Here is a 26,429-nt window from a genome sequence, read left to right on the forward strand (position 1 = left end):
CTGCATCCTCCTCCCTACAGTGCAAACCGCTCGCTGCATAGGAGGGATCTATTGTGTGAAGGGTTTTAGGCGTGAAGTTCAGCTGATGGTTGAAGTTTTATTGTATTAACTTAAATCTGGTTTTGGACAAAACCATCCGCCCGCTTCCATGCACCTTCTCCACTCTGCAGCTGTAATTTATTTCCCTCCCCTCCCCATTCGTCTAGTATTGTTAGCTGTGACACCGGTAGTTCATCTCGGAGGGCCCTATGCCTCATAGATTCCAATAGTCTCCCTCCCACCATGGCCAGCATCGTTACAAATGTCTGCTATGGAGCCGGGGCTTCAGGTAAGCACGTCCATAGCTTGCTTGCCTCCTCGTTTGTATGCCTTCTTCTTGTGTGCTGCGGCCTGGGACTGTGTCAAGAGCCAGGCGACTGCGCCTCCGCCTTGGGGTCAGTGGCAGCTACCCTCAGTTCTCCAGTACCTCTGTTCTGCTCCTCTGTCAGGGCCCGATGCCTCGCAGCCCTCTCAGAAGCACTCCAAACGAGTGCAGCCTACAGGGGCTGCACCACACTGAACGCCTGGCCTATCTCACGGGGCCAAGATGTCTGAGCCGGCAGCATCGGTTGCCGCTCTGTGCGCTCCGCTGCTACTTGACCGCCTGATCTGCTGTGGCTGCACTCCAGGTCAATCGGTGTGGCTTTATGTGATGTTTGTCGACGTCTGTGGCAACCAATGCTTCAGGATGTCAATAGGATAGGTATTCGCCGACTGGAGCTCCACGAGGAGAGTCTACCTGACCATCTTGCTTGGCCACGCCTTGAGTTAATTATTCTAACATAGGTAAAAGGGGCCCTAATGTGGTCCATGGAAATTGCGCCATTGTCTCCCCAAAGCTTGCTGATCTTTCTACTGCCACCATGACAGGAGTACACTACGCTCTCTGCGGACTTGCACCCGCTTATATGTACCTAACCTGTGACTGACTGATGCAGCCCTATCAGTTTTTCAGTAGTAAGTGAAGACTTCACTCTACAGTTTCAGTATTGGTCACTGACTTCACCCCCTGCATTCCTGGAACCCAGTAGGTCCACCAGCCCCGACAAGTGCCCCCCCTCTTGATATAATCCAGTAGGCAGGAGGTGATATCCGCTGGGTAGTCCTCCCTGCTCAGCACCATATTTTGTGTAATCTGGTGTTGCTCAGAACAAAATAGCTTCATCCACACTATTCCAGTATCACTGATGAAAATCACAGCACAGGATCTCTAGTATGGTACTCTGATTGGAACTTATACCAGAGAGCTCAGAGAGAGTGCACCCACAATGCCAATTTGCTTTAATCCCATACATTGATGTTTAAAAAAATGAATGTTAACTGTTCTTACTGCCAGCTAATGTGGTTCCATTGAGCTTCTTAATAAGATTCTGACTCCTGAGAAATTAGTGAGTTACTGTCACCATTCCTCCTTGCATAGCTTTGGTTTAGTGGCAGGTTACTCAGTATGGGTTTAATTGTATCTGAAATGTTGGGTAGAGCCCACAATACCCGTTGCTTTTGTTTTCTACTTTTGAAGTGACTTGCTTTTTGACCTTTGCTGTAGATACACATGCTGTGCATGCCCCTGCCATCTAGTTTTGGGCCCGCACGTGTGTAAGATGTTTCTCTTCAATGAAGTCTTTTGAGTCAGGAGGTCTAGTGAGTCCACCAATTGCTGGTAATAAGTGCATGGGCATCGGCTCCATTGTTAAATTGTATTTTCTCCGCCATAAGGTTCAGTTGTTTATTTATGAAGTTTTATATAGTGCGTAAAAGAAAATTTTTGGTATCAGAGAGCTAGCTGTACAATGGGAAATCACAGAGTATACAAAATGAAGCACATAGAATCTCAAGGGTGAAATCACGAACTAGATCATTTTGGGTAACTGGGCGTTATAATGAAGCATACATAAGGTTGTTATGATAGGAAGATTGGTGAAGAATACAATTGGTAAGGTCATACAGATGGTTGATAGCATAACAAACATGGGAAGCAATAAAGAGAAAAGTTACCAGGAGCAACTAGATTCACGTCGGTAAGTTTGAGAGGCATCACATCAGTGGGGAAGGAAACTATTCAATAATAAGTTATACTTCTTTTTAAAGAGGGTTATTAAAGGGTTGGTCCTGGTCTCTGGAGGAGGAGAGTTCCACATTTGTGGGGCAATTTCAAAGAAGGCTCTCTTGTAGGTTTTCTTGTTGTTGAATTTTTGGGGCTTCAGCAGTAGGGACCTTGTGCAACGAGAAGATCTATTCCCACCCGATAGAGCCTGTTTCTCGGCCAGTAAGCATGAAGTTTTGTGGTGAACAGCTTTGTGTCATGCAAGCAATTTTGAGATGAATCCTTGCCTCATAAGGTAGCCCGTTCAATTATTGGAGGACAGGTGTGATATGATCACTTTTCATTTTGCCTGTGATGAGCCGAGGAGCCGCATTCAAGGTAGCCATCAGAGGTGCTAGTTTTATTTTGGGTATGCCCACAAGGTAAGCACTCTCATAGACTAGTGTGGATATGACAAGTGTTTGAGCCGCTGTTTTGAGGTCTGGAGTAGGAAGCAAATGTTTTAGTTTCTTTAGTGCGTGAAGTTGGTGATTGGCCCCCTCTGATGGAGGCGTTGATTTGGTTCTGCATGGAGAGGTTATTATCCAGGAATATTCTTAGGGATTTTGCTGATTGTATGATATGTGGGGTGCAGGTGAAGGTGGTTAAGATGTGGTAGCCATTCTTTGATGTTAGAAGTGGAATTTGGTGGAGAGATTAGGGGAATTTGAATTTAAGTGCTTTACGTTTGAGGTGGTTATGGCTCAGCCAGTGTTGTGTTGAGGGTGCTGATGTCTTCGGGTAAGGCAATTTTTATGTAAGGTTGCGTTTCATCAGCCAAAATATGGTAGGAGATGTTATAGAGTTTGATAATTTCGGTCAGCGGTTCCATGTACAGGTTGCACAGAGTGGAGGAAAGAGTTAAATCTTGTGGTACGCCAATCGTGACTGGCATCTGGTTGTATAGGGTGTGGTTGACCACGACTCTCTGAGATTTGTTGTGTTGAAAAGAGGAGAACCATTTTGACACAGTGCCCGAGACACCCATCCTGAATTCTAAGAGGTTCATGAGAATCTCATGCTTGACTGTGTCTAAGACAGCTGATAGATCAAGTAATATTAGTAAACAGGATTTGTTCTGATAAAGTAGACTTAGAGCGTCATTGACAATGTGGACCATGGCAGTTTCTGTACTATAGCCAGGTCTAATGCCGGATTGACATTAGTCGAGGATTTGGAATTGCTCGATGTGACTGAAGAATTGCTGATGAATACATTTTTTCAGGAGCTTGGCTAAAGTTGGGATGCTGGAGATAGGGTGGTGGTGTTAGGATCTGACTGGTCCGAGTTGTTTTTTTTTTTTTTATTAGATGGAGTAACCTGACCACATTTTAGATAGTCAATTAGCCTTGTGTTAGAGAGGCGATGATAATCCTGTTCCATAAGGGGAGCAGGAGATGTATAGTCTTGTTGAGGAGTTTGGAGGGAAGAGGGTATTTGAAATGGTTAGAGTATTTTAGGGATTTCAATAGTTTTAAGATGTCACTTTCATCAAACGTCTGAAAGATGGACCAAAAGGCATTGTTTTTAGGTGTGGAGAGATGGCTTCCAGGGCATCCTTCCTGAGAGATGGAGGTGAGATGTGGTGGGGCTTCGATCAGTAGGAGTTTCCCGGCGTTCTGGAGATCAATGTCGATTAACTTATTTTTCTTGAAAAAGGAGGAAAATGTTTCGTAATTTGGTACAGGCTTAATGTCTGAGGAAGGCAAATTACATTTTCCCGTTGTTTGGTTTTTGACAATTTCAAAGAGTTTTTTGGGTCGAATCACGGCTTTGTCTAGTTGTTGTCAAAAATATGATGCTTTGGAACTTCTAATCCCCCTATTGTAAGAGCTCCGTCTTTGCCGCAAAAGTTTGAGGTTGGTCGGGGAGGAGGTCAGTCTTTCTCCAGATCTAAGGGAGCGACATTTCTCATTAAGGCTACAGTTGAACCATGGATTAGATCTTTTGATTGGGACTCTCCGTAATTTGAGGCAATGGAGCCCATGATGTTGAACATAGAGTTAATGAAGTGCTCTGTGAAGTCTTGTTTGTCAAACAAATCAGTGGAAGGGAACATGGAATTGTTACTGATAACAGACAACCAGCCTGAGTTAAAATTATGGGTGTCCATGACCCAATGTTTTGTTTTCACCGGTTGACCTTTGTGGATGGTTGCCTTTTTACCTATGGAGAAGGTGATGCAGTGGTGATTGATCCAGTCTCGTGGTCAGATAGTCAATTTGGATGGTGTTCTCTTTAGTTATGATTAAATCTAAGGTGGCCCCTTTATTATGAGTAGGACTGTTGCAGGCTAGAGTCAAGTTGAGGTCATCGAGGAAGGCCTTTAAACATTCCACTAGCGGTTCCTCGTGTCGTTCCATTGAATGTTGAAATTGTCAAGAAAAATCTGGTTGTTGTGTTGTTGGTAGAGATGATCTCCGTGATTTGTTGGTGAATGTATGGTAATGTGCAGTGTGCGAGTTCAGTTGTCTTTGGTTGAAATGTAGTTGGGTTATGGTAGCGGCGGAGCGCAGATGACAGACTTAACCAGGGTTTAAAAAAAAAAAGTGATCTCAAGCTCACGTTCCTCTTCAAGGCACGACCTTGCAGTGGCCCTCTTGAATTGAAAATGTGTCCTACTGAGCTCCAGGTCGATGCCATGCTGGGTATTGTCTTGACCAATTCGTATCCTCTAGAATCGTAGGTACTTACAATAGTCATGTCTACTCTTCATTTCGAAGCCTCGCGCATCCTTCATTCGACTTACGGTCAACACCTGCTGACACCCCTCATCGGTTCATCGGGACCATCCGGTTTATGGATGGAACACTACAGTGTTCCATCCATAATGGAAAGTTCTCCATTCCTGTGCTGCCTGAAGTGTCAAGCCAAATACCAGTGGACAGACCTCTATCAGGTGTGTAACCTCTGTCTGTCCTCGAATCATCACAAGGCCTCCTGTTTGGCATGCCTTGCATTCAGGAATAAAATGACCCTCTGACCCGCTGCTTCAGTGACTCAGCAGCAGACGGTTGATACTCTGGACCTGTTCAGGGACCAAGACATCAAAAGCGACCTGCGGCTAGGGACTTCCGTGGCCCAGGTCTTCTCTCTGGAGGAGAGTTCTGTCTTCTACGCCTAAGCATATGAGCCGCCACCTGCCAGAGTGCTGCATTAAAGTCAGCGGCAGTAAGTAAATACTTGCCGTCTCCCAATTCCCTCTACACCATTCATAAGCAGAGCACCACCCTTGAGGGAGTCGAGCTTTGAGCTCACAAGCCTATCATGAGGCTTCCAGTCCGCCACTGCCACAAGGCTATGGTCGTCACTGAATCACTACTTTGGACCTGGTGCCTTCCAAGCTCTCAGCACGAATTCCTCACCAAATCTATGACCTTTGCCTCCACCACCTTGTCAGCTTTGGTATTGAAACCATCCTCAAAGCCCACCTCAGAGTCCAGACATTCAGAGCCGAAAAACGGGATGTTGCCGGCAGGCTAGTGACCATTTTCTGCACTGAAACGACAGGTGTCTAGGGCAACTTCTTCCACCCCTTTCGAGGAGCAAGAGCAGCCCATCCTCAGATGTCTACAATAGGAGCTTGATGACAGGCAGCAGCGCATTTTCATCCATCCAGAGACTGGATGGAGTCTAGCTCAGCCTCCCCTCAAGGCAAAGGACTCTGTTCCACAAAAGTCCATTTCTTCTTGGGTGGAAGTCTTTAATCCACCCCCAGAGATGGCGCCTTGACAGAGGCATCTTTTTACCTCCTCCTCTACCTTGTCTCACTCCACCTCATCCTTCTCCTCTTTTGCCTTCCCCTTGCCACTAGCACCAGTAGACCCCTCCCCTGATTCTTCTCGGGGATCTCTTCATTCTGGTTCTGGGGTAGACAGCCTTAGGTCTCCATATGACCCATATGATATGCCCTTTAGACACACATACTCATGACGACCCATGGGACAACTAGCACATAGATCCCCTGGGGATATTGACCTCTACCCTGCTACGCCATCCCCACCAGACAACACTACCTCATATCATGAGGTCGTACAGAGGGCATCTGTCTTCCATAAGGTGGAAATGCATAAGCAGTAGGAGAATGACAAACTCCTAATTGAAACCCTCTCCTCCACCAAAAGGTCCATGCAATATTTACCCATGTTAACGGGGTTGCCTAAATTTGCTCCCAACATCTTTAAAGAGCCGGTAAAGTCCTGAGTAATCACACCTAGGATCTATAAAAATACAAACCATCCAACTCCCACCTGACTCACTGGTGGTGCACACCGCCCGTAAGCGTGCCTGCACCTATTACATGAGTAATGCACCCCCTCCCGATAGGGAGAGTAAAAAGAAAGATGTAGTAGGAAAACACGTCACTGCCCAGTCTCCTGCACATTGATGTATCGCCAGTTCTGTGGGTCTACTCCTCCGGTATGATAGGGCACACTTGAATGAAATGGAAGAGTTGCTTCAACCCCTCCTGAACCAATCCAGGAAGAGGGGTCAGGAGCTTGTGGCAGAGAGTAAAATTCTATCCAATACCAATATTTGATGTACCCTCAATGCGGCAGACACTGCTGCCTGGGACAATAAGACTAGTTTCTTCCTTCGCCGATACACCGGGCTGCTTATTTCTGGCTTGAAGCCAGAGGTTCAGCATCATCTGGTCAACTTTCTCTTTTGATGTGAGCACCTATTCTGCCCTCCAGTTGACCAGATGCTGAAAAAAGATCGAGGGATACAGAGACTGCAAAGGATATGGCTGCACTAAAAGCATTATCTACTTGTGGCTCTTTTTGCCACTCACAATACAGTGGAGGGTCTAAAACCACCACCCGAGGCATCTACTTTATTCCCCAGGCAGGTACAGACACCCTTTCTGGGCTATTACAGGGGAGGGGACAAAATCAGAGCCAAATGGGCAGCACCTGTAAAACATTGACTCCCTTACGCCCCCCCCCCCCCTACCCTGACCACATAAAACCAGTTGGGAGAACGCTGCAAGGTTTTCTGTCTCGCTGGACCAAAATCACCTCAGACCAGTGGGTTCTCGACATCATAGCAGAGGGGTGTTCTCTAGAATCCAAACTAACCCCACCAAACATCTTGCCCTGCACACATAAACACTCTCTAGAACATCAGTATCTAATTCAAGAGGATATGAACACATTACTCAGTAAGGGGGCCATAGAACCTGTGCTACCACAGCACCGCAGTAAATGGTATATTCCCTGTACTTCTTCATGCCCAAGAAGGATGGGTCTCCAAGACCCGTTCTCAACCTGAGGCAAATACATCCTGTCAGAACACTTTCACATGGTAATACTCCAGGATGCCCTTCCACTACTACAGCAAGGGGACTTCATGACTGCCCTCAACCTGAAGAATGCCTACTTCCACATTCCCATCAAACCTACACATTGCTGGTTTCTCCGGTGTGTGGTAAGTGGTCAGCATTATCAGTTCAAAGTAATGCCCTTTGGGGGCAACCACAGCCCCCCAGGGTGTACACAAAGTATCTTACCGTGGTAGCCGATCACTTCAGAAGAAATAGCGTCCAAGTCTTCCCTTGCCTAGATGATTGGCTGATCAAGAGCGCAACAGCATATCAGTGTCTAGCGTACACGCAAGTCACCATTACTCTCTTACACAACCTCTGCTTTAATGTCAATACCACACATTTTAATTTGCAGCCACTTAAGATCCAACCTTTTCTAGGGACTGTACTCAACTCTGTCGCAGGGAAAGCATACCACAGTCCCACAAGGATCCAAGCTTTCCAAACGCTGCTCCCTCTTTTTCAGCCAGATCAGCAGGTAACTGTCAGAAAGGTCATGTGCCTCATCGGCATTGTAGCCTCCTGCGTTGCTAAAGACCCATGTGCTAGGTTGAATATACTGCTGTTGCAGGAATGCTAGCCGCACAGTGGTCACAGGTGGAGGGTTATTGGGAGGATCTAGTGTTTATACGGGGCCCCACTCATCACTCTGCAGAGGTGGAATGCCACAAGCCTAATGCAAGGACGACCTTTTCTAGACCAAGTGCCACAAATAGCCATTTCAACAGATGCCGCTCTTACTGGTTAAGGGGAGCGCACTTACAGGAGCTGACCGTTTAAGGGATGTAGACTCCATCAACAGGATCTTCACATCAACGAGCTGGAGTTGCTAGCTATACAGCAAACCCTCAAGGCGTTTTTTCCCTTGTATCCAACGAAAGGTAGTACTCGTACGTTCAGACCACACAACTGCCATGTTTTACCTTCAGAAACAGGGCGGAACACACACTCCGCAGTTGTCTCAACTTGCCCAGGGCATCTGGTGGTGGGCGAACCATCACAGAGTTCATCTACTGATAGAATACATACTGGAAGTGGACAACGATTTTGCATTTCTCCCCAACAGGATGCAGCAAAAAATCCACGAATGGGAACTGCTCTACCATGTCCTACTCCCATACTTCTGCCGTTGGGGTTCCCCAAATAGACTTCTTTGCCAATGCCAAAAACACAAAATGCCTAAGCTTTGCCTCCAATTTCCCACATCCACAGTCCATGGGCAATGCACTATGGATGAACTGGGCAGGGATATTTGCCTACGCTTTTCCACCTCTCCCACTTCCATTTGTGATTCGGAGGCTTTGGGAAAGCTCCCTCACTCTCATCTTAGTAGCCCCCACCTGGGCCAGGCAGCCCTGGTTCACCACTCTACTCGACCTATCTCCAGTGCCCCATGAGAAACTGCCCAACTGACCGGACCCTCAGGATAAACTCCAAATTCCTTCCTAAGGAGATCTTTAGTTTTCACCTTAATCAAAACATAGAACTCCCAGTGTTCTACCCCATCCGCAGTCAGTAGCTGAACAAGATCTTCACACATTAACCCCTTGGCCGCGGCGGTAATTCCGCCGTGGCGCTAGGGGGGATCGGCGCGGCGCCGCCATGCCTGTGATGGAACCACTCCGTCACGAGCCGCGTGCTGTGCTTGTGACGGAGTGGTTCCGTCACGGCCCTCCATGCTCAATAAAACCGCCGCACAGGTGCGGAATCGCGGCAGCGTGGGCGGGGTGGCCGCGCTGTGACGGAACCACTCCGTCACCAGCACAGCACGTCCGTGGCTGGTGACGGAGTGGTTCCGTCACCAGCACAGAAAGGGTTAAAGTCAGATGAGCACTCATGTATTACATTGACTGAACAAAACCCTTTCCTTAAGACACAGCAGCTCATTGTCTCTTTTTCCAAACCACACAAAGAGTGTGATGTCTCAGAAGGAGATATAACACGTTGGTTGGTCAAATGCATTCAGACCGGTTATGTCAAAGCTAAAAGGGCTTTGCCTAAACCGCCCGAACATCACTCAACCTGCAAGAAAGGTGTCTCTGTTGCTTTCTAGGGTAATATTCCTATAGCTGACATATGCAAAGCGGCTACATGGTCTACTCCAAACACTTTTACCAAACCTTATAGTGTGGATATCTTAGCTTGCAAACAAGAAAACAAGTTACTTACCTGTAACTTTGGTTCCCCAGTATTTGTAACTTTCATAGATTCCCATACTTTGTATCATTCCCCGTCGTCGGAATGGGAGCCTCGGTAAATAAAAAATATCAGTACCATAGGTACGAAAGAGAAAATTAGGCTTAGGCCTCATCTCATTTTGTAGCATAGCCACCTCTTTGTGTAAAAGAGCCCAAACTTTCGCAAGAACCAATCAGAATAGCCTCACCCAATAGAACCTTCCTGAGAGAGCCTCAGAGCCTCAGATTTTCGTAGCCGTTGTGCAAACAGCCACTATCTCAGTAACAAGGCCGAGCTTTCCCAGGGGAGGCGGGTGGGGGCATGGGAATCTATGAAAGTTATCAATACTGGGGAACCAAAGTTACAGGTAAGTAACTTGTTTTCTTACCCCAGTATTGGAACTTTCATAGATTCCCATGCTTTGTATCAGAATAGCTATCAGTAAGTCACCAAAGCACATTTTGTTACATAAACATTATTGCATGACACAATGGCAATGCTCACGGTAACAATGAAAAAATGTTATCATAAGAAGAAGCATCACCAACACAAAATGTGCTACATAGGAAGGCGGGATTGTAGGGAAAGCTCACCTCTCACTGAAAAAGATTCCTGAGGACTGCTTGTCCAACAGCATCGTCGTCCTGCCCTGTAGACTCCAGGCAGTAATGCTTCGTGAAGGTATGTGTACTGATCCACGTCGCTGCCCTGCAGATGTCTCTGATAGGGACTTCGGAAAAAATAGCCACCGAAGATGCCACTGATCTTGTGGAATGTGCACGGGCTTTTCTTTCAAGGGGCTTGCCTGCTCCTTGATGGCAGAACTGAATAGCGTTGGAGATCCAGCAGGAAATACTGGCTTTGGTTATAGGAAAGCCCTTCCGCGGTGCACTGTAAGACACGAACAGTTGTGAGGATTTTCTAAAGGACTTCGTGCGCTCTAAATAAAATTTCAAACACCTCTGAACGTCCAAAGAATGCAATGATCTCTCTGCCGGAGTAGTAGGCCGTGGGAAGAATAATTTCAAAATCAAAGGTTCATTTAGATGGAATTCAGAGGGCACCTTAGGAATGAACTTTGGATTTGTCTGAAGGATGAGGACATCTTTCTTGAATTGAAGGAAAGGTTCCACTATTGACAGCGCCTGAAGTTCACTAACTCTCCTAGCAGATGTCTGCGCCAAAAGGAGGGCTAGTTTCCAAGAAAGGAATTTAAGGTCCGCTCTGTGAATGGGTTCGAACGGATCCTTCATTAGTTGAGCCAACACCATATTAAGTTGCCAAATTGGCGGCGGAGGGCGGACTGGAGGATACATCCTAAACAGGCCCTTTAAGAACTGCTTGACAATTCTAGCAGACCAAAGAGAAGGACCTGAAGATGACTGCCGGAATCTCGAGATGGCTGCTAGATGAACTTTCACCGAAGAATGAGCCTATCCAGATCGAGCTAGAGATAGGATATATGGTAAAATTTGGTGTGGAGCTGACTTTAAGGGTGGAGACGTTGTCTTTGACACCATAGGCAGAATCTCTTCCATTTTGCTTTATACGTCTTGTTAGTGCTTGGTGCTCGAGCCTGAGACAAAACCTCCCTACACTCCTTGGGGAGATTTAGATGTTGGAATTCCCTGTATTCAGGAGCCACGCTGTCAAGTGAAGTGAAGTCGGATCCGGATGCAGAACCTGACCCTGAGACTTCGATAACAGGGACGGAACTAGTCGCAGGCGAATGGGATGATCCCGGGAGAGCAGGAGGAGTTCCGTGTACCAGAACTGGCGGGGCCACGCCGGTGCAATCAGAATCATCTTGCACGGTTCCGCTTTGATCTTTCTGAGTAACCTCGGTATTAGGGGTATTGGCGGAAAAGCGTAAAAGAATGCGCCGTACCAGGCAATCGAAAGTGCATTCCCCAAGGATCCCGGATGGTGATCCTAGCTTGCGAAGAACCGGCATTTGGTGTTCTCCGGAGACGCAAAGAGGTCTATGGACGGGGTCCCCCAGACCGAGAACACCTCCTCCAGAATGGACTGATCTAACTCCCATTCGTGATTGGCTGCTTTTTGACGGCTTAATGCATCCGCTGTGACGTTGAGCGAACCTGCCAGGTGTTCTGCTCTCAGAGTGACCTTGTAAAAAATTGCCCAATCCCAAATTCGTTGAGCTTTGTGTGAAAGAGTTAGGGACCGTGTCCCCCCCTGCTTGTTGATATAGTGCATGGCCGTCGTATTGTCCGTCCGGACCAGCACAAGGTGATTTTGAATCCTCGGGAGAAAAGCTTGCAAAGCTAGTCGGATGGCAGTCAGCTCCAGCAGGTTGATGTGGGACCGGCGTTGTTGTGGATCCCAGTGCCCACTGACTTGCAGCTCCTGGAGCACTGCTCTCCAGCCTTCTAACGAGGCATCCGTGGTTAGGACCATAGGAGATGGAGGAAGCCTGAAAAACAGACCCTCTGCGATGTTGCTCCTCACTATCCACCATTCGCATGCCTCCTTCATTTCTGGTGTTATCAAAATCTTGTCGTTGAACGAGCCTTCTGCTTGGCGCCATTTCTTGTCGAGTTGCTCTTGCAGAGGACGCATACGCAGCGTGCAATGCGAAATCAATGGTATACAAGATGAAATCGATCCGAGCAGAGACTTGTAGAGCCGTGCGTACTGACAGGGATCTCCTCTTTAGCACTTGGCGAGCCGAGAGCATTAACTTGTTCTGACGCTCGTCTGAAGGATAAGCTTTGCACTGTTCTGAGTCCAAAATGGCCCCTAGGAACCTTGTTGACCTGGATGGTTGCAGAACTGACTTGCTCCTGTTCAGTTGAAGGCCCAGGAGATCGAACAATTGGATGCAAGTTGCAATGGCCTTGGAAGTTTCCTGGAAAGAAGGAGCTTTGACTAGCCAGTCGTCCAGATAAGGGAAAACTTCCAGAGACTGTTTCCTGAGGAAAGCTGCCACCGGGGCCAACACCTTTGTAAAGATTCTTGGTGCAGATCGAAGACCAAACGGAAGCACTTTGAATTGGAAATGGCTCTTGCCTACTGTGAAGCGCAAATAATGCCTGTGAGCTGGGTGGATCGGTACGTGGAAGTACGCATCCTCTAAATCCAGGGTCGCCATGAAATCCCCTGGGTTCAAAAGACGAAGAATATCCTGGAGAGTGACCATCCTGAAGGACGGTTTGATGAGGTAGGTGTTGAGCTCCCGTAGATCTAATATGGGGCGCCAAGTCTCTGTAGTCTTGCGAACCAGGAAGAACCTGGAATAAAAACCTTTTCCCCTCTGTGAGAGAGGCACCGGCTCTATTGCCCCCTTGATGAAAAGTTGGTGGGCTTCGAGACGTAGCAGTCCCAGATGTTGAGATCGACTGGCGCCTGGAGCTCTTGTTGGAGGAAGATCTTGAAATTCCAACGTATGGCCACTCTGAACAATATTCAGCACCCACTGGTCTGATGTTATACTTTTCCAGCTCTCTAGACAAAAAGATATCCTGCCCCCCATTGATGTCCTCGGGGAGGAAGGAACAGTAGTAAGAGCCAAGAGGCCGCTATTGCCTCTTGGAATTGTCGCGTCCTTGACGATTCTGACGTCCTCTCTGAGATTGACGAGAGAAAGAAGCCGACTGGCCCTGGCGTTGGTTAGAATAGTGCGGTTTGTATGATTGTGAGGATTGCGAAGAATATCTCTGTTGGTTGCCACCCCTATAAGAGGAGAACCCCCTTCCTCTTGCTCCTCTAAATGGGACCTTACGGTAATTTAGAGACCCCAAGGACTTTGCTGTGTCTGTGTCCTTTTTAATACTTTGAAGGGCCTCATCGACATGCTTCCCAAAAAGCATTTCTCCATCAAATGGAAGGTCCAGGAATTTGTTTTGGACTTCTTGGCAAAACCAGGTCGCCCGCAACCAGCCTTGTCGTCGTAAGACAGCTGAACCAGCCAGAGCACGAAAAGCCGTGGAATCTATGTCCATAGCACAATCTATGACCTCTGACGACGATCGTTCTCCCTCCATGAGCACCTTTTTGGCCTCCTATCTTGATGATTCTGGCAGCAGTTCCATAAACGGGGCTAAGTCACACCACATCTGGCGATCGTACCTGCCCAAGATGGCCAGAGCATTCGCCGTTCGAACGAGGAGACTGGCCATAGAGGATAATCTCTTGCCCACATTGTCTAAGTGCCTTCCTTCCTTGTCCGGAGGTGTAGTAAGAGGCGTGGAAGGATTCTTGGATTTACTCTGTGCCGCTTGCGATATTACAGAATCCGGTTTAGGTTGTCCAAGGAGGCACGCTGGACTGCCGTCAGGGGCCTTATATTTCTTCTCCAGCCGGGGAAGAACAGGAATGACAGTGGCCGGGTTCTGCATAACCTTGATTCCTTCCGTCCATACATGTTCTATTATAGGAATCGATCTGACTGACTTTTTGTATGGTTCTTTAAAGTCATAAAGGAAACAGTCTGACTGCACTGTTGTGATTGGCAGACCAAATCTTTTAGATGCCCTCTCCATGAGGTTATGGAAACCCCCAATGTCAGCCGGAGGAGAAGTAGCATCGTCCTGTCCTGTGGCATCAGTATCCGGATGGTTACCATCATCATAATCCAAGTCAGGGTCATTTATAGGATCCCCCTGAACGTCCTCATCTGAAGACACATCATGCACCACCTCTCGAGATTCCTCACTGGTGTCAGGTTCCACAGCCTGTGGGACCACCGTTGTCACGATGATTGCAGATGTCGGGGTTACAGTTGGAGAAGAAGGGCGTTCCGATTGAACCGCTGGTGGATTCGGAAATCTATTTCTATAGTCTTGCAACATTAATTGCAAATCCGAAACCAGGGAGGCTGGCATGGCCACCATCTCCTGACCCAAGCCTCGAGGAGGTTGTTCCTGCTGAACATACTGGTGTTCATAGTACTCCTCAGTATCTGTCTCTTGACATTTCACATTCAAATCCGAGGGACTATAGTCATCTCCATACTGGATGTCGTCACCCTCTTCCTCAGATTCGTCATCCAGCAGCATACTAGGTGGCAGAGATGTAATTCGCCTTGGAGAAGTCCTCTCCGGTGTAATCTGCCGCTTCCTTGTGGAAATCAGAATTTTTTGAATCGTCGACGGAGTCGTCGTCGAAAGAAACGAGGAAGCCAATGCCGTCGAAGGATTCGTCGAAGGATTCGTCGACGGACCCGTCGACGCTGGAAAGGTCTTCGTCGACTGAGTTTTCATCGTCGACGGTGGATTTATCGTCGACGGCACCGTCAACGAGCTCGTCGTCAGCAACATCACAGCCATCGTCGACGACGTCGTTCTCGTCGTCGAAGCGGCCGTCGACAGTATCTTCGTTGACATGATCGTCAAGGTCGAGAAGGTAGCTATCGTTGACGAACAGGAAGGCGTTTTAAACGTCGACGCAGCCAAGAAAGGTGTCATCGTCATCACAGCCGCTGTCGATGATCCCGTCGACGGAGCTATCGGCATACTCAAATCCTTATGAGAAACAGTCGACGACGTACCTGCAGATCTCTTCGTCGACGGACGCTGTTTCTTGTCCTGCTTGGTCTCTGGAGTGACCGTAGAGACTTTCTTCCCCTCCTTCTCTTTCTGGGAAGATTGTGAAGGAACATAAACCTCCTTTCTCACCTTCTTTGCTGTGTCCTTCTCAGCAGCCTGTCCCAGCCTCTCCTTTTCACCTCGGTGAGCAGATTTCATGGGACTAACCCTAACCTATCAGACATCTTATGGTGGGCTTTGACAGGGGGCTCAGATGAAGTAGAGGGAGGAGACCTACCCCTCTTTTTAGATCTTCTGGAAGAAGCCATCGATGCAGAATCCTCCTCATCTGAAGACAGTACTTCCTTCCGTGCCTTCATCTTCTCTAGCCAGGTCAGCAATCGGCCCTCCCTGTCTCTCAAAGTCTTCGTTGAAAAGGTCCTACAGATTTTGCAATCTGTGGCCTTGTGGTCAGGATACAAGCAATAAATGCAGTCTTCATGCTTGTCTTCCACAAAAAGCCTCTTTTTTGCACAGGTAGCACAAGCCCTGAATAAAGCCTTCTTTTCTTTGTCAGCCATTGTAGAGTTTGAAGAAAAAAGTTTGAAGAATAAAGTTGAATTGAAAGAAAACTGAGCAGAGCTCAGTGGAGACTCCCTTGCACAACGTGCGGTAGAAAATCTGAGGCTCTGAGGCTCTCTCAGGAAGGTTCTATGGGGTGAGGCTATTCTGATTGGTTCTTGTGAAAGTTTGGGCTCTTTTACACAAAGAGGTGGATATGCTACAAAATGAGATGAGGCCTATGCCTAATTTTCTCTTTTGTACCTATGGTACTGATATTTTTTATTTACCGAGGCTCCCATTCCGACGACGGGGAATGATACAAAGCATGGGAATCTATGAAAGTTCCAATACTGGGGTAATCTAGTGTTGGCTAGGCTGTCCTTACACTTTTAAAATCTTTTGCAACATCCTCTGGCTAGCCACCGCTTTAGGGAGGACTGCTTTACAGTCTCTGCACAGCATTTGTATCTACATCTACACGTGCCACAAACAGAAAATGTTACTTACCCTGTAAACTTGTGTTGCTGTCATGTAGTGCATTAGACTCGCATGTGCCCACCATCCTCCCTGGAAGCCCTTTTATTGTTGCAGAAAGGTTTTCTTTCAACTTTAATCTTACTTTGTATGGTCTTCTTCTTCTGCACACTATGCTCCCTATACATCCCCAACCACCATGCGGGAAAACAATCTAACAATGCAGCCGATGCCCATGCATCACACAAAACATTTTCCAGGATCCCATCTTGTTCTAATGCAAAAGAACCTCCAGTATAATATCTTGCATAGGTGTTCACACAACCTAACAATGGAGCCGATTCCCATGTGCATTACCAGCTATAGGTGGAGTAACCATATCTGGTGACTCGAAAGACTTCTTCCAAGAAAAACAACTTGTATACTTCCAGGCCCAACACTATGGTATAAAGGGGTATGCACAGCATATGAATCTGCAGCACCACATGCTACAAACAGATGCTTACGTGGTAAGTAGTGTTTTACATTTGTGTCAGGGTTCTCTAGTAAGGACGCTTAAAGGAAACGCATGCAAACTTGGAAGAAGCATGTTAATGTGAGTTTTTAATAGGATCAACATTGACTGCATATTTTAGACTCTACTTTATGGGTAGGCGAAATAAGGTAGATGGCTTGATCTAAATATCTGTCAAGAGAATAATAGGGTACTGTACTCGCAAGCCTATGACTTGCTCTCGATTCAGAGTTTAGACAATATTCCCTTACATTTCTGAAAGCCCCACAAATTCCCTACTGCAGAGAATATTGTCATCTTCTAGATCTAAGAAGAATATGCACACTGAAGACCTACTGTGTTCTGAGGCTGTAAGTGACTTCTATTTTCTGCTATGGTATCCTTCCCAGATTCAAACGTTTTGAATATTAATTCCTTGATGCTACGGATTTGACATCCTCCTCAATGGTAGGGAGTATTTCAAAGGTTGTGAATCTAGACTGGGTACAGGTGAAACTGATGACGATTATTCTGTATAGTAGGTCCGTGCCATCCAATTTTTTTGTCATGATGAGCAGTCAAGATACTTCACAGGGAAGTTGTTGGTGATTAAATTGCTTTTTAGTGGTTGCATTATTGGAATAATCTATCACTTCAAATTGTTTTTCTCCATGTGTGCAGATCAACAATTTTCTTTTTTTGAATAGGAAATATTTACAGTATTTTTAAGGAATCCAGAACATCAACCTGTTTGCAGCTTTGTTATCTTTCTTACTGATTTAAAACATATGTATTTAAATAATGATTTTGTATAGGTTCATCTATGTGCAAACCTTTGTTTTAAACTTACTATAAAACAAACACTTCTAGTATTGATCAGTGCAGACCAGTGTATGGGTTATACAATTCTTTATTTTAGGTTGATAATACATTAGTTAGGCAAAATAAATCCCTATTTGATATCTACTTAAAATACACACAAACAAATCATTTTCCCGGATCCCATCTTGCTCAAATGCAAAATAACGTGCATTATCTTACCTTGCTTAGGTGCTCACTAATGTATCTTGTGCACTTTCTAAAGTTCACCCCTGCCTTACTGGCATGTTATCCACATTGTTAATTTTCCCAGATGTCTTATTTCCTGCTGGTGAACAAGTGTCTAATGGAAGTATGCACACTGCCAACCAAATGCCTAACACCTTTAAGTGCCATCTCAAGATCGTATCCAAGCACCTGCACCAGAGCGTAGCATGCTCCTGGGGGCACCACTGAGCCTTATAAAAAGGCCTTTCCTGTATAAAGCAAATGTCCATATATGTCCCCCACACTGATCTTGAAGGGGGTACAGGTCTCCTCCATTGGCGAGCTGTGTGTTTTTTACCGATCACTAGACCCATCTGCTACTGGACCTCTATAGGTATGTAAGACCCTCATCATAGACTATGTTGGGTAAAGCAATTTTGGGAGGAAAATCCTGTAGGCTGCCCAGTGCCACTCCCAGATCCACATGTAGAGAACTTCAAAAGGGAGGGAGCGCTACACAGCTCCAAATGTTTTGTAGAAAGAGGCGTTTTAAAGCAAGGACAAAGTGTGCCATTCCCCAGGATCTCCACCTTCCAAAGAGTCCCCTGTCACAGCAAACTCTCTCTATATTTGGTCACTGTCAATTTGATTTCTCTACCTAAACCTCTCTCCCTCAATACCTACCTTGCCCTCCAACTCTGTCTCTCTACTCACCATTATCTTAAGGATTTTTGTTGTGACTGGCAAAATATATTTCAACTTTTTGAAGAACTTGTAATTTAGCATTGATTGGCATCATGTAGGCTTGATTAAAAAAGAATTGCGTAAGAAATTTCAAATTTGTTCCTTAGATGGGCCCTGCAAATATATCTTGACCGGGGCCTGAAAATCCCTTAGATGGCACTGTGTGGAAAGTCACCCTCTGCTGTATTGCAACAGAGGCAGTTTGGATTAACAGTCCTGTTCTTTCGGCAGAGCCTATGTAGCGTCAAGTAGATACAATACAGGTACGTAAATTGGATCAGGAGAAATTGCGCTGAAATCGCAGGTACCTGGGAGCCCATCAAACTCATTGCCCATTGAAAATGATTAGGTTGCCTAAGGTTGCACTCCAATTTCGCCTACAGAAAAGGAAAGGAAATCTGAGTGTTGTTGACCAGTGAGTTTTATATGGCTGACGCTTGATCCCACTGAGGGAGCTGGGTCATAATCAGATTGCATTACATCAGGTCAGCTGTCATGGGCAAATATGACAGAAGTGCATGTCTCAGCTGTAGGTTTCTATAGACCTTTCTAACCTACATTTACTCTGCAGGTCATCAACAAATGTTTTAAGCCTTTATTACCAATAATATGGCCAGGGGATGTTCTGCATAGGGTGTCCCACCCCCAGATAACCTGTACCACTGCAGAACATAGTCAGCCATCATAAAGAATTAAGTTTAAAATAATGTAGGGGAGACAAAGACCACAAATATCTAAGTAGTGCAATAGAATTTGTGCTCTGATCATGCACAGTAATTTATTTGTCAGTCACATTGGTGCATTACTGCCGGCAGGAAGGCAACTCCAGGAAGAGAAAACTGCAGTCTATCAGTTCTGTGGTAAAAGTGAAGACATTTGACAGTGATGGTCAAGAAGAGGATGAGGATGATGAAGAGGAAGATGATGACCGGGGGTCACGGCCAGCAAGCCTTCCCAGCAGCGTATCTGTCCCCGCTAAGCCTGAAAGGAGGTATGTCAATCATAAGAGAATCCTACATAGTATTGTTACAAATGTGTTTACTTGTATGTATGTTGCTTATCTGCTTAATCTACAATGTTGAGTTGTTGAAGTCATTTTTAACACAAAATGTTGCAATTTACCTTACAATACTGCATGGATGTGAAGATTGCCAAGTAAGCAGACACACTAAGAAGAGACCGATGAACAAGAAATATTTTACATTTAGAGAACAAAAGAGAAATCCAAGCATCGGGAAAAGGGCATGTCGGAGAGTGGTACCTGAGAGCTGAAAGTATAAAGGAGCTTTCGGAGCAAAGACCAGGAGAAGATGGGATGAACTGAGAGTTGCATGTTGTTTTGCCAGAAGGACTGTATCATTAAGGAGGGCTGACACCAATGATGTATATAAAAGGCAGGGAAATTCGAAGTGAAAACTTGCAATGGGAGCCTGCCAGCTTTGGAAACCAGGAGGACTGGGGACTAGGTCAGGTGTGGGTTATTCACACAGCAAAATTCCAGAATAGTAAAGGATTCTAACTTTAGGAAAACCACGGAAAATTGGAATAGTATGAGCGGGAAACAATACAATAAACCGAAATAATTAGATAATTGCATGTTTGTAAAGTAAGCATGTCTATGCGGTTTTACAAAGTATTGTATAAAAATTGTGTCCCACCAGTTGATCTCACACGTTGTTCACACAAAGGCCCGTCTCTTGTAATTTCATTTAATATCTGTGTATTTGTTCTGAAGTCTTACTTGTTCTCAAGTCTTACTTACTTGACAAACAATCTCAGATTACTTTATATATTTTTGTCGTTTTCATCATTATCAACAGAGTTGTTCTTTTAGAGACACTCAGTGCTGCTAATCAGGACGGTCAGACCAACGGCTGTACATGTTTTTGATATATAGCGTTAACATTAAAAAAGGGCATATTTTCCTAACAAAGCTGCACATTGATCATAATGTAGTGTATTGTAGTATGTTCCTAGCCTGTGTGCTGTTGGTACACATGGTTTTCGTACTCCTGCCATTTAGTAATGGGCCCGAACATTACAAGTTGTTTTTCTTTGAGTCAGCGATGTAGAGTGACTCCTTTCTTAGTTCATAATGCGATTTTGCACCTACTACACACTTAACCTGATTTCTTTTTTGTGCCAATGGGTTTGGGCTTTTTAACATATGGCTCTAAAAAGGTCACTCTTGCTTTCAGCGACTTTGGACCTTGCTTTGGTTCGTTGGTTCGGGAGGAAAACTACAGTTGCCTTTGCTTGGATTCACACAGTCTACTCCTTTCACATCACTCAATATAGTCTCAACGCCTCCTCCAAAAATGTTGACAGAGGAAGAGGACTCCCTTTCGGTTCTGCCCTCATTGTAATGCAAAACACTCCTGGTTCAATCAGCACGAGGAGTGCAGCCTGTGTCTCCCTCCTGAGCACCAGGAGTCCAACTGCAACTTTTTCTTGACCTTCATGTACAAAAAGACACTGAAGTACAGGAGAGAGCGAGAGATGCTGGTGGCATTCTAATATGCAATCGATTTTACTCTCGGTCTCTCCATACTTCTTCAGGGAGCAGGGTCCCCTTGAATTTGAGGAAGAGTTTGCAGGCCCATCCCGGGCACCACTCGTAGAGAGCACACACAGCCCCGAGAATGTGTGGTTGGATGTTTGTGACCAGGAACAAGATCACCCTTTTGCATCTACCCTGGTGAGAATGTATATAAAGAAGACGCAGATGTCTTCGAGTACTGATCACGGACACGGGGCAAGGACACACCATCAGAAACAGTCCTATGGTGGAGAAAAGCACTGCTCCTGAGGGAGTCCAATATCAAGCCTGGAAAACCAGCCCAAAAAACTGCTGCCGTTCCACTGGCACCCTTAAGTCCTTTTTAAGCGCAGTGAAGATTTTAGACTTGAGACAACAGCCATGCGCTGCTTTGATGCCTTTGTGGTCCAAGGGCCCCAAGCCTTTATCTTTGGAGCTGAAAGCATCACAGCTAAGGTCTAAGCAGAAGTAAAGGTCGAAAACTCACTCTGCACCCAGTTCAGAAGCTTTGGAGGACCCCCACACTTGACAGACTGGTGCAAGAGGCCAACGCTGGCAAAAAAGCCTTAGTATTCACCTCAACGCTGGCAAGAATTTTGGCAAAGCCTCTACAGCCAGAGCTGGTTTTCTCACTTTCTCCCATTTCAAGAAAAAGAAGACCTACTTTTGAAGAGGAACTTGAGAAGGATGTTTCTTGGCACCCAGAGCCTAAGAAACGCAAGGACAAAATAACAATACCTCCACCCCTGCCTAACACACCAAGGCAGGCTCTGTTTGCTTGACATCTGCCTTCACCACCTTTTTCACTTTGTCTACACACACTACTACCACCTAGGCTAGTTTCACCATTACCTCCTGCACCCCCTCCACCAGATTGGCCAGAGGAGTCGGATTACTCCTTCTCAAAACCATACAGCCCATGCAAGGAAGGGACAATACGATCAGTCCATAGGCATATAGATGGGCAATATGGTAGGAGGGTTGTTGATCTATGGGAAGACTCCAGTGTCGACCCCCCTTAGGCTCATGGCAAAAGAGCCATGCTCAGCCAAACCATCGCAACCAGACAACATACCATGCTGCAATACAGCTAGCTGCTCTACAGCACAATGTTGCATTTCACGTCATTGAGAATTGCTTAGTCAAGATCCTCTCTAAGACTGAACGTAAAGTTAAGTTCTTACCTATGTTAAAGGGTATGCTAATGGCAGCCCCATACAATTTAAAGGACCTTGTCCGAGCCAGAGTATTTACACCCTGTATTAAAAAAAAAACAAAAAAAAACCAATTCAAGAACTCTCCTGTGGACCCCCTTTACATCACAGGACACACTGCCAGAAAGAGGGCATCGGCACAGTGCCCAGGAGAAGCCCTACTCCGGAAAAAGAGAGAAAGCAAATAGATGCTGAGGAAAAGCGTATCATAGCTGGTGCTGCAATGCAGTGGTGCATAAAAAGCTCTGTAGCATCACTCTACATTACAGATAGATTCAATTAGAAAAAGGTTGAGGCACTAATGCAGCATCTTTTCGGCGACTACAAGAAGAAGTGTGAGGAGCTTTTTGCAGAGGGGAAGTGATCTCCAATACAAACATACATTGCACCCTAGATGTGCAGACACTGCTTCATGTAATATCAGTATCAGAGTCTTGCTCCATAGGCATGCCTGGTGCCTAGAATACGGCCTTAAGCTGAAGGTGCTACAACACCTCCTCAGCATTCCATTCAATGGCGGGCATCTGTTTTGTCCACTGTTCGATGAAATGTTGGAAAAAATAAAGCAAAATACTGATATTGCTACATTTATTGGGTCCCTTCAAAGAAGCACCTCAACAGGCTCTTTTCACAGACTACACCCATGAGGGGGCAGAAAATCAGCCACAGCACCCAGCCCCAAACATGCCATCGGCAACAGCAGACCTTTCTTGCACCCCCAAAACAGGGGTTATTCAAGGGGCAGCTATATGGAAGACAATGGTGGGGGCAGCATTAGAGCTGGCTCTGGAAAGGGAGACTCTGCCCCCTAGCACTGACTCGGCCAAGCCTTCTCCCCATAACATAACACCTGTCGAGGAGAGGATAAATGATTTCCACTCACAGTGGGTGGAAATCACCTCAGACCGATGAGTGCTTGTAGCTGTCCAAAAGGACTGCTGCCACGATTCCACCCCACCCCACCCAACATATCAACATGGCAAAGAGTATTTAGTCAGCAGCATCTCACGCTTTTAGAAGAGAAAGTTCAGGCCCTCCTTCAAAAAGTTGCCATACGGGGATGGGCTTATACTCCTTGTACTTCTTCATCCCCCAAAAGGATTACATTCTACAGCTGTTGCTGAACCTCAGGCTGCTCACCCAATTTATCCTGTCGGAGCACTTATATATGATCACCTTACGGGATGTAATCCCATTGCTTCAACAAGGAAATTTTATGACTAAATTAGACCTCAAGGACACCTGCTTCCACATCCCGATTCTTCCAGTACATCAACTGTACTTCTGGTTTGTGGTAAGTGGTCATCGATACCAGTTCACAGTACTGCCCTTTGTTGGTAACAACAGCCCCAGGGTCTTTATGAGTTGTCTCTCTGTTGTGGCAGCCCGCCTTAGAGGGGGCGGGGGGGACATCCATGTCTTCCCTTATCTAAACAACTGTCTGATCAAGTGCGGCAGCCGGAAGCAATGCTTAGCACACTCCCAAACATCACTCAATCTTCTGCATAATCTAGGGTTTAGGTTAACACAAAGAAATCACATCTACAACCTCATAAGGTCAAACCATCCTTAGGATAAGTCCTAAATTCTGTTTAGCAGAGAGTGCAGGCATTCCAAAAGCTGCTCCCTCTTTTTCAGTCTACTCGCCCCTTACCAGTAAGAACTGTAATGAAAATGCCTGGGATTATGGCATTATGCATAACAACTTTCCAATACTCCAGATTACACTGCTCTCCTTAAAACAATGCCTTGCCAGTCAAAGGTAACAAGTGGAGGGTCAGTTGTAGGATCAAGAGTTGGTAAATGCCAGCTGTCCACGCTCTTTGCAGTGGTGGAATACAAACAACTTGTTGTCAGGCAGGCCTTTCTTGGACCCTCTTCGGGAAGTGACCATTACCACCAAAACATCGCTCCGGGGATGGGACGAACATCTTGGCAACTTAACTGTACAAGGTACATGGACCCCTCTTCAGCAGAGGAGGCACATCAGCTACCGGGAGTTCCTAGCTATTTCCCTGGTTCTCAAAGCCCTTTACACAGCGGTCCAGTGCAGGTGTCCTTATGAAGATGGACAACATGATGGGAATGTATTATGTGCAAATACAGGGTAGCATATGCTCCCTCTTGCGATCTACAATTGCACAACAGATTTATCACTGGGCAATTTTGTTACAACTTACAGCTCCTAACGTAATATCTCCCAGTGGTAGACAATGACTTTGTGGACCTGTGAAGCAGTTTGCATCAACAAGTCCATGGGGGGAGGGGGAACTCCACCTTCAAGTCCTGCAACATTACTTTATCGGGTGGGAGAGCTGAACAGTTCACCACTCATAAACAGGCAAAGTGCCTTAACTTAGTCTCCAGGTATCGTCACCCGCAGTCCAACCACAATTTATTATGGATGAACTGGTCCGGGATATTGCGTAGGCATTTCCACCTCTCCCACTCATCCTATACGTGATGAGGAAGATGAGGCTAATATTCATGACCCTCCATCTCGTTGCACCAACTTAGGCCAGAAAACTATGGTACTCAATATTGCAAAAGATATCTATCTGCCCACATGAGAAGCTCCCCATCAGGTCTGACCTTATCACTCAACATCAGGGACTAATCAGACAACTGGACCCCAGGAACCTAAATTTAACAATTTGGCACCCAAGGTATTTGAATTCAGATACTTAAAACTCCCACAAGAGTGTATGGTTATTTTGCACAAAGCACTTGGACTTACCACTCATGAGTGCTACTCTAATAAGTAGAAGCAATTTGCCTGCTATTGCCTTGCAAACAAGCTCTATCCCTTTAATGTAAAGGTACAAAGGATATCATTTGAATCTTCAGAAGGCAGTGCTAGCATGTACTTCTGTACACCTCCACCTAGCAGCGTGTTACATTGACCGGACAAAATATTTCCCTACCACTACCCAGCTCTTTGCTACTTATGCTAAGTTATACAAGCATCGGGCAATTTCTAAAGCAGGTATTGCAAGATGGATTTTAAAGTGCATTCAGACCGGTTATGCTAAGGCTGAGAGAGTGCCCTTGGTACTTCATGGGGCACACTCTATGCATATGAAAGGGGCATTCTTGGGTAACACCCCCTTAGCTGAATTATGTAAGGCAGCAACATGGCCAACACCACACCCGTTAACACAGCATTACTATGTGGACATAATATCATAGAGCAGGCTATGGTTGACCAAACAGTGTTGAGAACTCTGTTAAAAACATCTGCATCATCTGTCCGCCAGCCACTGCTGGGAAGAAACTACTTAGTAGTCGATACAAATAATTTGTATCTGCAACCACCCATGCTACGAATGAAAAATGTTATTTACCCAGTAAGCATGTGTTCTTAGAGCTGTAGGTTCAAATGCACCCTCTTTCCTCCCCTTAAGTGGGGACTGATTGCATATGTTTTCTTGCACTAGCTACAGCGCACATAGCGTATATATTATATATATATATATATATATATATATATATATATATATATATGCTCCGTTGTCAGCTTTCCTCCGCTGTGCAGGAGATAAGGGTTGAGCTTGTTCCCGTGCGCATTGTGGTCTAAAGGAGGAGTTACTATATATCCCGTGACTCAAAGCATTTTCGAAGAAAAACTACTTCATGTCTAGAACGAACACCAGATGGCAGGCATTTGGAAAGCATGTGAATCTGCAGCCCTACATGGTACAAACAGATGCTTACAGGTTAAGCAACATATTCCTTACATTACATGTATAACCCCCACAATGCTGTGCATGTGAGCACTACAACGCCAAAATGTTCACATGAGTGTATTTTTGTATTACATATAAAGATATCGCTAAAAGCCAGGGGGCAGCTACTTTAGAATGTGCATTTACCAGTGAAATAATTGTTGAAATATACTGTTTTCAATGTATTTTTTTTTACTCACTACAAAATTAACATGAATAGAAGAAGGCGGTGTTGTCAAAAACCATAAATGCCATAAAACCAGAAGCCATAACTGTAATTCGGAGAACTCGGACTTTTGGAAAGCATGCTTGGTGGGGAAGAAGAGGCTTCTTACTTGTCCTCCTTTGTAAAGTTTCTTCCTGGGCTGTGTTCAATATGATATTTATTTATGTCACAGCTTCTTAGCTGCGTATGTTGGTGGTTTCTCTGCAAATGTCTTTGTCAACTGCGAACATACCACTCTTCCTTTCCCTGTTTCTTAAGGAAGACTATACTCTGAACACAGGCACAGGCTCATATGCAGCCCATCCAGCAAGC

The 26,429-nt window shown here is 45.7% G+C and overlaps 1 protein-coding gene across 2 annotated transcripts in view; it reads left to right on the forward strand.

Moving 5' to 3' along the window:
- The window catches only part of ZC3H14 (zinc finger CCCH-type containing 14), a 319,723-nt gene that overhangs the window by 124,117 nt on the left and 169,177 nt on the right, over window positions 1-26,429 (forward strand). For both annotated transcript variants that reach the window (XM_078660018.1, XM_078660019.1), the window contains exon 7: window positions 19,229-19,404. In XM_078660018.1, coding sequence (XP_078516144.1) covers window positions 19,229-19,404 — 176 coding nt within the window. The remainder of the gene's footprint in view (window positions 1-19,228; window positions 19,405-26,429) is intronic.

Source organism: Lissotriton helveticus, chromosome 9 (genome assembly GCF_964261635.1).
Source record: "Lissotriton helveticus chromosome 9, aLisHel1.1, whole genome shotgun sequence".
Classification (NCBI taxonomy): Eukaryota; Metazoa; Chordata; class Amphibia; order Caudata; family Salamandridae; genus Lissotriton; species Lissotriton helveticus.